At 33.0% G+C, this 13,812-nt stretch overlaps 1 protein-coding gene across 1 annotated transcript in view; it reads left to right on the top strand.

Annotated features, from left to right (window-relative positions):
• Positions 1–13,812, top strand: part of LOC110028725 (phosphatase IMPL1, chloroplastic) — a gene marked incomplete at its 3' end in the record, with an annotated part of 55,512 nt that overhangs the window by 10,691 nt on the left and 31,009 nt on the right. The window contains 1 exon segment of the mRNA XM_020730692.1: positions 10,617–10,705. Coding sequence (XP_020586351.1) covers positions 10,617–10,705 — 89 coding nt within the window.

Raw genomic sequence — 13,812 nt, forward strand, 5'->3', positions numbered from 1 at the left:
GACTCATTTGTTGTACACACAAGCACAACTTACATCATATAAACAATATATAACATGCAAGTTCTCATTACTTCTCTCCCTTAGTGCAGCCACAATCTTCTCACACCCAACTACAATAACAATCAACAACCGGAAAAGAACAGAAATCCGGAGCATAGGAGTATCTTGCGGTGGAAGGAATGCATTGCAAGCAAGCAGGCCGAAATTAGTAGAAACAGCCAAGCAGAAACTGCAAAGCCACATAATTTCCAATACCCAAAATTCGCATAGAAGTTCCAATTGCATTGACAGCTTTGCTCAAAAATCCAAGAAGACATTGTCGATAAAACAACAAAGCCACATAGTTGATAAAACAGCCTAATCGAGCAAAAAAGCCATGAAGGCACTGTCGCATTCCAGAAAAATGAAATTCCAATTGTTTCTTTGCTCAAAAATTGCACTTTAACCAGTGTAAAAGATTAGTACCATTAAATCGCATAGAAATTCCAATTGCATTGACAGTTTTGCTAAAAAATCGAAGAAGACATTGTCGATAAAACAGCAAAGCCATAAAACAGCCTAATCGAGCAAAAAAGCCATGAAGGCACTGTCGCATTCCAGAAAAATGAAATTCCAATTGTTTCTTTGCTCAAAAATTGCACTTTAAGTGTAAAAGATGAGTACCATTAAACCATAACCTCATAGTTCCTTCATATGCATATATGTGTTGCAAAACAATATCCTTTAAAGAAGGTGCTGAGAATTTGAAAATCAAAGCCAAAAAGACATTTTTTGAGAGCCATATCAATCCCTAAACTATGTAATAATTAAAAAGAAATTCGTGGGAACAACCGAATTCATCCAACAACCGAACCCACCAAACAAAAACAGCAAGCTATAGGAATGTAATGCACAAGTTAAGTAATTCCAGGGGTCTTATAGTGGCTAGCTCTCTTCTATTGATACAAACTTTCCTTGAGATTTCTCAATCCTCCAATGAACATATCAATTAATAGGTCTTATAGTGGCTAGATCGAAAGAACAGCAAGAACACATCAATAGCAAAATGTTATAACACCGTCTCCTGTGTGCCTCAACAGATAAGTAACCAACCAGCTCGAAAAAACAGCAAGTAATAGAATGCTGGAATCAAATATGCGATGCACTCCAAAAATACCACACCCGGAAGAGCATATCACTCTTCACAAAAGCAATTGCACTCTCCAAAAACATCAAAGCAGATACAGCAGAAGCCGAACCAAACAGGGATTTCGAAAATGTATGTTCACTGTCAAAGTAAGGAATGGGGAAAACGAAAATAGGAGATGTAAGAATCAAAAACACAACTTCCTGATCGCTAGCAAGAGAAGAAGTGAATGATCAATCCCCCTCCTAACCGAACTTAACATCATTTGGAGGAAGAAGAGCAAGGTATCATGACATTAACAAGCCAACTCCACATCAATTCGACAGCTCATATGCACTGTCATCTATGCACTTCACACCACTAATTGCATTAACAACTACCACTACACATGAATCAACCGCCACAACCACAACCTGCGACCATCCTTGAGCCGTTAGCCACCAAACAAGAATGCGTCAAAGGAGAAGGTAAAGAGAAGGCATAACCCTAGTGATGAACGAAAGGGGTAAAGAACATCACAGTCGTTTTTTCCATATGTTGAAGAAAAAATCGCCGAAGTAGGAAGGATAGGAGTAGAGAAAACATCACACTCGAAAAAATCGTAAAGAACCCTCAAATCTGCGATTAGAAGAAGAAAAATGCTCGTTATACCTCAGATCTGTCGAGCGCGGGGCAACGAAGCAAGAGGACGAAGGAGAGCCGCAAGGGAACTCGTTAGGGCTGAAGAGAAACGAAAGGGGTAAGCGGGACAATGGGTAAGAGGAAAGCGGGGACCGCGGCCTAATATCGCGGCCGCGGATCGATCCGCTTCGCCAACAATTTGCCGCGAAACGCCGAACCAAACACCGGAATGCGGGACGAAGCCGCGGGCGCCCGCGGCCGCGCGCAGAAGCCGAACCAAACAGGCCCTTAATAAAGATGGATAATCCCATTAGAGGTTCTTATTTGGAAACATACAAAATCAATATATAATAATTATAGAATTAATAGTTTTAATAAAGATGGATATGTAAAATAATAAGTATAGAATAATTTTAATAGTTCACAAATTAATAGTAGATAGTTGGGATCCTACAAGTTAATGAGGTGGTGATGGTAGTGGAAAAGGAAGGAGGTCGAATTCATGGGTCTCGACTGGTAAAAAATTATGCAAGGATTTCTTATTCTCCCTTTAGTGAATAAATGTATGTAATGGATTTCAAGTTTGCCTGATAATTTTTAAAAGCCGTCCCTGATCATCTTTTTTGAGATTGTAGGTAACTTGTTCATCTGATCATCTTTAGTGGAATGTAACTTGTTCACCTGTTTTTATGGATGGAGTACAGATTAGACCACTATTAAGCTTCTCATTAATAAAGTGTTTATCAACTTCAATGTGCTTTATACAATCATATTGTAAAGGATTATGCTCAACATTGAAGGCTCACTTGCTGTCACAATTGAACCTTATAGGTCCTTTCTATTTAAGCACTAAATCTTGTATGATTTTAGTTAACCATATTAATTCATAGGTTCTCTGTGCCATAGATTAAAAGTTGACTATTATGCTGTGCTATATTTTACTATTATATAATTTTTTTACTCCTCCAAGTCTAAGAGGTTATTTTCGAAGAACGTGCAATATCTCAATGTTAACCTCCTCTCAACTATAAAATTTGCCTAATTTCCATCTATATATGCTTAAAGGTCAAATCATTTTTCTATTTGAATGAATTTGTTTGACTCGGATTTCTTGAAATATTGTAAAATTTTATATACTAATATAAAATATGAATTTTAGGATTGTACATGAATTGACTGATTAGACCATCCAGACTCCTTGCACTCTCAAGTTACTATGTTAGATCTAATATGTGCTAATTAGATTATACTTCCCACCAATATCATATTAGCAATTTTTTCTAATGTTCTATATTTTGGAGTATCTTAGCTTTTTTATTTAAATTCCATGATTTTCTCACTAAGTTTGCATCCTAGTTTATCCATTCTTCTAAGACCTTGTTATGCTTGTTAGTTATGATAAGAAGATTCCATTACAAGAGCATGGAACTTTAAAACCAATAAAGTATTTTAGCATGACTTTTTTCTTTTTTTTTGCAGCAATCTTTTCTTTAAATTTTCCCATTCCTTTATTCACTACTCGCCATGATAATTTCATCAAGATAAATGAGTAGAATAGAGACTTACCCTAAAGTCAATTGTTTCACAAATAATGTATGATCTCTTTAACTTTATTTATATTTTTTGTGGAGCACATTACCTCAGCGAATTCTCCAAATTATGTTCTTGGAGATTCTTTTAACCCATACAATGCATTTATTAGTCTACATAATTTTGTTTTATATCTGAGTTATTTCCTAGTGAGAATATATACTTCTTCTTCTTGCTGGTCATCATGTTAGCTGGTATTCTTCTCATCAACTTATTATCGTTTTTTAGTTTTTGTAAGCTATTAATGATGTGGGAATTTTTACTGTGCTTTTTATTAATTGGAACAAATATTTCGAGATAATCAATTTTATATGTTTGAGTGTAGATTTTGTCCACTTCTCTAATATTAAATCTACTTGATCATTGAATTTATATTTTACAGGAAAGGCTCATCCGCATTCCATTGGTTTTTTTCTTTTTTTCTTAAATTAATTTTACTAATTACCATATTTTACTTTTTTATGGGTTTTTTTTTCATTTAGCATTATCTCAATTTGCATTAGTTAAAGCCTTCGAGATTGATTTAGGGATTGAAATAACTTGAAATTTGATAAGAAAGAATTGATGATTATGAAAAAAAATTTTTGCATGATAAAAATAAATTTAAAGGATGTTTAGTGGAGGCTTTTTTCATGATAAATTTTCTTGCATGATTTGGTTTATCGAACTTGTTTATATTGAAATACCTTTTGATTAAATCTATAATGACAGAGTAGAAAGTAATTCTAGTAAAAGCTTTGTTTGAGTAGGTGTGATTAATTTTAGAGTAGAATTGTTAGTTTGGATTAGTGGTAGAAAAGGTTAATCTATTATAAAAAAGGGGCAATTAAATAGAGACCACCCGAAACTTGCTATTTACAAATTAATCACCATCTTTCCTCCTTCCTTCAAATTCTGACTCAAATATCAAAATTCATGGTAAAACCTCTACTCTGACTCAAATATCAAAATTCATAGTAAAACCAACCCATAGTTTTCATTTTTATGAAATTCTTAATAGTTTGATCTTGGCACGCATAAATACATTGGTTCAGTAGTTCAAAAAAATAACGTGGATGTTTAATTTGTAAGTATCAATATTTCAGGTGGTCTTTATCTAATTGTCCCTATAAAAAAATATTTGTAAATGTTATTTCTTTATTAGGATGAGTGGCGATGAAATAATGATCATTAATGGACGTATGCACTATTCTCATGAGGGAATGGTTGTATTTTTATACATTTGTGTTTTTTTGCTTGAGAATCAGCTTTTTCTTTATTTTGATAATGTGTATGAATAAAGACTACTTTTTTAACATTTTGAGAATAAGATTATTTGAGGTATTCAAGTAGAGAAAGGATTTACTTGGGACTTATGTAATACTCTTGAAGCCAATGATCTTTATAGATAACCCGTTTATGACGCTAGCATCTGTTAAAATTGCTTCCACTAATATTATCTGGGAACTTTTTTTTTTGAAAAAGAAGAGCCTGTAGAGTAACAAGTAGGTGGCTGTTTTTTCGTTTAAGCACTTTGTGGGATGTATACACACAAATGGATTCATATATTATTTCTTTTTCTTAGATTTATGAGGAGAGAAAATTGTTAAAGCTGCGTTTGACATTATTTAATTTGGCTATTTTAATTTCAATGTTAAATTGATTTTTGATCATATTGAAAAAAAAGTGAGAAAATTGGTATTTATATCACTTTCGGTTTTTTTTTCTTAATATATGACACACTAGCTTGCAATGATCAATAAGGGAAAGAACTAAAACCTAGAGATATTAAGTGTAGAGAATGCTTTCGAGATGTTCCGAATAATAGAAAGGAAATAAGAAATCTAACATCACCCATTGGAAAATTTATACATTTATGTTTATGCTAATTCACAAATATCATTTTAAAATTTTCTGATAGTAGTTTTTTTGAAGAGTGAAATAAATATGATTCTGAAAATAATAAATTATGGGCGGCCAAGGCTTAGGTGTTGAAGCCACTTTTTTTTCTTATTTTGATTAAGTGTTTTTTAGAGAATAGATACTCTTGATATTTGGTTCCTTAAGGTGGTGTATATTACTCCTTTCTTTAGCAAGTTGAATCATCTTGTAACTTATTCCTGAAGGACACAACATGAAGGGCCAAATAAAATACTGCACTTGGAATCTTTAGTTGACTTCTGAATAGATAATGGGTTGTTAAATAATACAGTTACATGGAGGACAATTCAAAAGGTGATGGATTTTTTATATTACTATCTCCGTGATCAGCTATGATGGCAAGGATTCGTCAGTTATGGTTATTTTTGGTTGCTATGACTAGGGGTTCTACAAAGTAAATTTATTAGAGGAGTTAGTATAAGATACATGGCTTTTGAATCAATAATCCAAAAGCATGAGATGAGAATCTTTTAGATTTTAAAGCCATGTGAAGAGGAGAATACTTAGAATATATTAGAATATGAGTAGTTGAAATGAAAATTCCTAGCAAGCCTTTTTGTGTTTTTTGTCTTGTAAATGTCGGCCTTTGAGAACATATTGCAAACATTTTAGATAATTTTTTTCATTCAACCATATATTAAATGAATGTTTTGCAACTCGTCTTTTGGATATAAATTGCATTCTTCAATTCCAAAAGAACCCGCGATTAAAGGAATGCGAGTATTATTATTGTTGACTTTGGAGAGAAAAATTATAGATCCATTCACAAGAAAAAGGAAAAAAAGAAGAAGAAAGGAACACAAGCAATGCCAGGGAAATCTACTGCGAAAGAGTCACATTTTAATTTTGCTGCGGTATAGGATCACAGGATTTGAGAAAATCGAAACAAAAATTTAAACACAGAAACACAGAAGCACAATCAAAGCTCAAAGCAACCAGAAATGTACACAAGGATTTTGCATGGAAAAATCTAAGAACGGGAAAAAAAATCATGGGACTACATCATCAAAAATTTCACTATGAAATTTAAAAAGTTTTACAAAGGACTCACAAGTTTCTTTTCCACACTCACACGAAGAAACTTATATGATATGAACCAACAATCTTCACTTTCAGATCCGACGGAAAAATTCACGCCGAATCACCGAAATCCAACTCTTCGATACTCCTCACCTTCATTGATATGCTTGTCGAAGAATCCAGAAAGAAGAAAACAACAAGATCTACATCCACGCTAAAAAATTGGCTTAAAAACTAATTTTTGGTGTAGTAATCGCACTAGGCGCTTAGGCGCCCAAACTTGGCGCCTAATCGCTAAGCGCTCTGTATCGGCGCCCCATAATGGGCGCCTATGCGCCGGCTCCTATTTTTGAGCAGCACCCAAGTGTGCTTAAGTGCGCACAACCAGATACATTTGCGTCGGTTGCCTTTTGCTTAGGCTCTACAACCCAACAACAACAAAGTCTGCAACATGGGAAGCATTTGTGGTCATGCTTTTATGAAGAAAAGGAGAAAAAGAAGAAAGAGAATTACAACAACGAAGTTTTATAGGTTATGGCTAACGTAGCGATTAAGACTTCAAACTTATGAAAATGTTAAGAAAACAGCCTAAGGTTTGGATATCATGACAGGAATTGAAATGAATTAGTTGATATTTTATTTCAATATTTGTATTTATTCAATCGTATGGGAGTCTCTAATGGGAAACATTCATCATTAAAGAATAATAATTACAATTGTTTCATTAGTCCACTAATTGATGAGCTGCAGAATAATAAATATAATATTTCATGGATTAATGCATGTGCAGTAGGGATCTCACGAATCAATGGGGTCACAATGGAATTAGAACCGAAGAGGGCAAAAATTTTGATGAGTGTGGGGTCTTATCTTATAGAAATTATGCATGCATTTTTTCATGACTTTCCTAAATTTATCATCCTCCATTTTTCTATTAATTTGTTTTCTTTATGTTTGAAAGCTTGTGTGTAATGTGCTTCAATATTATCCTTTTTTTCTGTGGTTTTTGTTTTATTAAGTTTGTTTATGGATGCAATATAACTTCATTCTTCTGCTTTTTTTTTTCTGGGTCTTTTGTTTTTCCAATTTCACTGTGGATTTTTTTTTCTTCTCCTCCTTCTCCTTCTTCTTGCTTACCTTATTTTTAAAACAAATATATATTTTTTGCAGACCATTTTTCTCATCTTTAGATTGTATTTCTGTTTATCGGATACTTATTCTTCAATAAATTTCCTTCAATCCTCTATTCCTCTTTTATTCTTTTCCTTTTTTATGTTGGATATCATGCTTGAAAATAATGCAATATACTCTTGAATTTTTGTCTTTTCCCAACTTTTTGGGATTCTTCTTTTTTATTTTGTTTTTTTTAATCTGTATTAGATATGTGGTCAAAATTTGTAATGACTTTAGGTACATAAAAAAGGATGAATTGAGCATGCAACAACACTTACTAAATTATTTCCAACTCAAAATACCATTAAATATGTGAAAATAAATAAATAAATATTCAATCAAGTAATTCAACTAATCATATAGCATTCAATGTAAGTGCTAAATTGGTTATGCTAATGAAGAACACGAATTCAAGTACTTTATCCAACTCAACTTTCATGAACAATCACATAACGCATGTATGATTATGTAAGTGAGCGAGCAATATAATTTTGGGGGATTTACATATATAGCACATAACTCTTATGTATTTACGTATGTAACATTTAAAATTTAAAATTTATTTACATAATACCTAATTCTTTAACATTAAATTAAGAGCACTCCTAATATTAAATTTCTTAAGTGAATTACACATGTTGATGCATATATCTTGATATGATTGTGACACTAAAGCGTTATAAAAGTAAATATCAGAAGTTAGGTGTTAGATATAAATACATAAGTGCAATGTATAGGAAAATCCCTATATATTTTTTAAGCGCAATGTAAATAATCTGCTTAATTACACAAGCTTTGGTTACTTTGATTACTCAACACCAAAGCTGCATAAATGTACACACAACTAGGAGTTTATATAATTTTACACATTGATTTTCTTTGACCTATGTATTGTCGTGCCAGTCTTGTAGCATTGGAGCCTCTGATTAGATGCGTTCAGAACATTCTGGTATGCTTGGTTATATCTGGGGAGGAATTTGTGTTATGGAACGTAAATATTAAGAACTTATGTTATTAATAACTAAATTAATATAAACTTAAATTATATTCTATTATGTATTAAATGTTATATAAAAACTCAATCAATCTAATAGAATAACAATTAAGATTAAATTCATTAAGTATTAAGACCTAATAAGCTAAGTAGGCAACTTTAATGGAAGATGGAGTAGCTAATGATGGGGAAATTCCGTCAACTAGAGACAATTACACCACATTTGTTAATTACTAATTAATCCACAATTTTCATTTCTTGAAAAATACGAGACAGCCAATAATTAAGTGCAAGATAAGATAGCATGCATGGCATAAAAATTTTAGGGTGATTTTAATACATAACATATAATAGCTAACCTCGTGATTACGTATAGAACATTCAGCACATAATTACAAGATAAACAATCAATTATTCAGGACATATGAATGAAAGTTATATAAAATTTTTCTAGTAGAAAAAATGAAGCAAGTAATCACATGATTATATAATAACATGGATATGTTACATGCAATTAGAGTTTTTTAACAATTAACAAAAAACTCTTTCAGTATCCCTTGATTGAATTTTTTATCATGAAAGTAAAACTTTATATCTAGTTAAGATACCCATTGAGATTTGTAGACTTATGAATGACATTATAATTGTTGAATTTAAATATTTTCAATAAATTTTTGAAATACCAAATAGTTGGAAAACAAGCATTTAAATATCAATATTTGAGAATAAAGTTATGCAATTTTATCAGGTATCAATAATCATCAATTAATTTTACTAGAAGATAAGGTGATTTCTTGTTGTAATAGTTTGAGTATCATAAGATCTTTCATATAGAATAATAAACATATAGTTGATACAAAAAATTGGTTATGAAAATAGAGAAATTACTTGGCATGTCGTGCGGTAATTGAATAATATGAAGAATTAAAGCTAAATTTTATAAACTTGTAAGGCAAATTAGAATTTTATAGATTTGATTCTCGGGTAAAAACCAGCAATAATGTAATTGATTGCCAATTTAGTGTGGTGGAAGTGAAATTGTTAGGATGTTTGTATGATTGAGTCAAGGATACATTGAAATTTATTTATATTGATTGGACATTGGGCATGTGATCTATTTATTATAATGTCACATAAAATTTATTTGATGATATTGTATTTATTAATAGAGCTAAATGATTTGTGCACGTACAATGAAATATCGAAGGATAATTAAAATGTGTTTGCAAATGTTAACATGGGGTTCTAAAAGATTTACACAATGTTGGCATAAACTCTTATGCAACATTTAATAGGGATGAATGGAGAGTGAGAATTCATAAAGCAATCCTAAACAATTGGGATATGAATAATGGTGGTGATGATATTTTACTTTGCAATATCAACAAACCAGCATTTTTTCCATTGGATATCATGATTAGCTGCTTCGTATGAGATGAAATTTTGAACTTACTTTTGTTTAATTATTTTGCAGAAATGTAGAATTTCAATTTTCTTGTGATTATGTGAATTTGTGACATTTTTTTATAAGTTGTAAACTTTTATTATTTTTAAATTCTACTAACCATTATCAAAGTCTTTTCTTATTCACAACGGTTTGCAAAATTTATACTAGCAATTCCCATGGGGATTGAATGCAATTTATCTTACTTTTTCTGCTGGAAGCATAGGAATGGGAAATCCTATTAATAACTCTTAAGAAACAGCATAAAGTACATAAGAAATCCTGTGTTCTTCATGTTATTAGCTTGATTCTCTAATCGATGATTCTGGATTGTAATTTAATGGTGCCAGGAAATGGAATTGGATATGGAAAAAATGCTCAGTATTGTAAATTCATGGGAACTACGAATTCAACGCCATATTAAGGGCGCCATTGACAGTATAAGTTTCGTGCATCCTGGATCATTTGCACCTCCGTAGGTGCAATTTAAATCTTTTATGATAGCGTGATTGTATCAAGCCTTAACTACGAGACTAAGTTAATTCATTATTATATTTCATTACTTATTGAAGGTTAAGAATGAAAATGATCTAAAGAACTAAATGATTCGAGGGTAGCAGTTCAATCTCAATTTTGACTTAAAATGGCTGATTTCTTTCCAAAATACTTTTTTGTGTATGGATTGTAATGATTGGTAATATTTAGCTTAAAATTTTTCTCATTTTTAGATGGGACAACAAATTTTGCGCATTGTTATCCAAGCTTTGGTGTATCAATAGGAGTTCTCTTTCGCGGAAGGCCAGCTGCTGCTTCTGTGGTAAATGATCTTGCAATATATGATCTATTATTTTGGAAGCAAGAAGAACACTAAATTTCTTTTAAAATTGGGGCCGCCAATTTTCAAGTAAATTTATTTTTTACTTGGAAGGAAAGGGAGTGTTTATCTATAGAAGAAAACAATCAAAAGAATTGATTGTTTATAGGATAAGGTGTGGAATTTGAAAGGTTGTGAATTAATCTTTCATAATTATTTTCAAAAAGTGGCAAATTATCTTGTTTTAGTGGATACAATCTCGCGTGGGATGAGATGATTGGTCTATTAAGAATATTGTTGTAGAATATTGGGCTAATAATTCTAGAAAAAAAAAGGCATGAATGCTACATTTAGACAACACAATTAATGCAATTTAGAGGCATGTCGGCGCTTAAAAGGGGAAAAAGTTAATGTTTGGGGGTCGCCCGTAAGAAGCTGTCGGCAGCTGGAATCGAAATCCCGTCGCCCGCTTCGGAAAGACTTTTTAATTTACGTATATATATATAATTTTAGAAAAATATAAAATCAAACTGACCTCATATTTTTTTCACAGTTTAATTGAAAGAGCACTCAACCTCAAATCTTGTATCTATCCCGAGGGATAAACACAAGATTTGAGGGTGAGACTCGATCAAATAAACTAAGAAAGATATGACATCCGTTTGGGTCTGCGAAACCGTTTTATTTGAAGCTCATATAGTTAATTACATTTTAAATGACTGAAATCTCTTAAGAATACTCTCGATAAAAATAAAAAAAAATTATCTTCAAGGACTTCAAAAAAGATTAGACTTTTCAATCAAATTGGACAAAGAGGTGTGTAAAAGGGAAATGTTCAAACTTGGAACATTTATTACAAAATTCAAAGGAAGAAGAACTAGAGGATGCGACAGATCCAGATGAGATCCTCGGTGACTTTCCAGTCTACCCTATGGTTTGGCTTCAGTTTCGAGGAGAAATATTCAAGTTTTTTATCCTGCCAATTTTATTTATTTAGGACTTACATTCGCGTGAAACGATCACACAAATAGCCTGGAAGATGTGAGGATTTAGGTCGTAACGAACGACAACCTCAGAATCCTAAAACGAGTTAGGGCCTATATCGTATAGCAGAGCTATACAAATGCCTAACGAAAAGGTTGAGGATTTATGTTGCGCTAGGCGAACAACCTCGAAATCCTATGGATTGTTATTTTAATTTCTAGGAAATGAATGGTTTAACTGGGGAAGACATGTTCTGTTGTTGAAGATGGTCGTGCTGCCCACCGCGCTAGTTTCAAGTTCCTTGTCGTGACGAGTTTAAGTTTTCTAGGGTGTCAGGTTATAATATCAAATCCAGCGGCCCTATGGTTGTAGTTCTTCAGATATTTTATGGATAACATGTTGAAGTTGTACAGTGTATAGCATAATAGTAGAATATGTAGCACAGGGCAAGCAGTAGGGTATGCAGTAAAAAAAAGTACAACATGCAGTGTAAAGAAAAGTAAAAGGTACAGCAGGGAAATGATTATAAGAGAATAACATGCTGTAAACGCAAAACAAACTTGTATATCTGGGATATCCACTGTTCCTTAGGTGTAATTGATGCAACAGGTACAAACAAAAAACTTGAGGAAACAGATTGAAATGCTTTATATAAACGAAAACAAAGAGACATCATTCAGAAATCTCAAGGAAGGTCGTCTAAAGACTCACGACAAGAGAAATGCAAGGAAATCATCGAATCGACAAGTCGATTAAAATCGTAGAAAACACGAGAAAATCTAAAGAAAAAGAGACCACGTGTGCTTTGTCCAAAAATTCCAAGAAAAACATATGAAAAAGTCTTAGAAGAGGGGACTGCAAGCACTCGGGTCGGGGCTAGGCTCAACTATATATTAGTATTCGAGGGTCGTCGAAGGCTACTCGGTCACCGGGATGTATAAAGTCCGCCATTCAACTAGAAGGGTGTCCTATCGAGCCTCACTCAGGAGGGTACTGCTTGGCTTAAATAGGTAATCAACAGGTGGACAACTGATGTTTAAGATGTATTTAAAATTTATATTTTCAACATGCACATAGGTTTCAAACATGCAAAAAGTGGGTTGTATTAATTTTTTTTGTAGCGAAAAATGTATTTTTGTTTTAGAAAAATGTGTATTTGTTCCTATTAAGTTTATTTGTACTAATTTTGAGAAGTAGTTGTCCACGAGTCGATCGTGTTGTCGGGCATAAGACTACCAACAACCTAAGAAGATTCGGGTCAACTCCCGCTAGTCTTGTGTCGGTGAATGATATTGTCATCCTACAGCTCACCGGGTTCCTGAATCGGATCTTGATGGATTCCTGAATCGGATCCTGATGTCGTAGGATGACATATCATTCTGCACTATCTCCGGTGGGCCTTTGTCATCACCGCTCTACGCCCCAAAACAAAACCAACTACTTGCGACCTTATTTGATGGTTTCACGTATATCAAAATGCTATACGTGAACACTTATGTATCGGACATAAACATCGAAAATCGAACTAAGAAGCAAGAAAAAAAGAATAAAAATGGGATGAGAGAGAGGAGAGACTGATTCACCTAAAATATCGAAAATAACGAAGGATGAATCAGCCCTCAAAGTTTGTGACAAAAAGATTCGAAAAGGAAGACCCGAAAATCCTTGAATCAATCCGAAATGGATATCACTTTCTCACTTTTTTTTTTTAAATTGGACCAACCCGAGTCAAAATGACCTCCTAACGCCAGTATCCAAACCCCAATGACATCTTTAATGAAATTAATTTGTCTCAACCAAATACTTTTCCAAAATAAGATTTAAAATCTCCCAAACTTCAAAAAGAAAATGATCTCGGGAAAACCACCACTAATATTTTCAAACTCATGCCGAAATCAAAATTCTCCAACTTTCGAATTAATAGATCGCCTCATACATCAAATAAACATGACATCTCCCTATCAAGCCACATAAATGCTCACGACCGGGGTCAATAGAGAGGAGGAGAACAGCCCACAAGGCTCTCGGCCAAGGCAAGGAACAGGGACAAAAAAAAGGTTCACAGCGAAAGCAAAGGACAACTGCCAAGACTCACAGCCAAAGGCAACCCAAAGCACACGCAAAGC

The sequence above is a fragment of the Phalaenopsis equestris genome, unplaced genomic scaffold (assembly GCF_001263595.1).
Source record: "Phalaenopsis equestris unplaced genomic scaffold, ASM126359v1 Scaffold000522, whole genome shotgun sequence".
Lineage (NCBI taxonomy): Eukaryota > Viridiplantae > Streptophyta > Magnoliopsida > Asparagales > Orchidaceae > Phalaenopsis > Phalaenopsis equestris.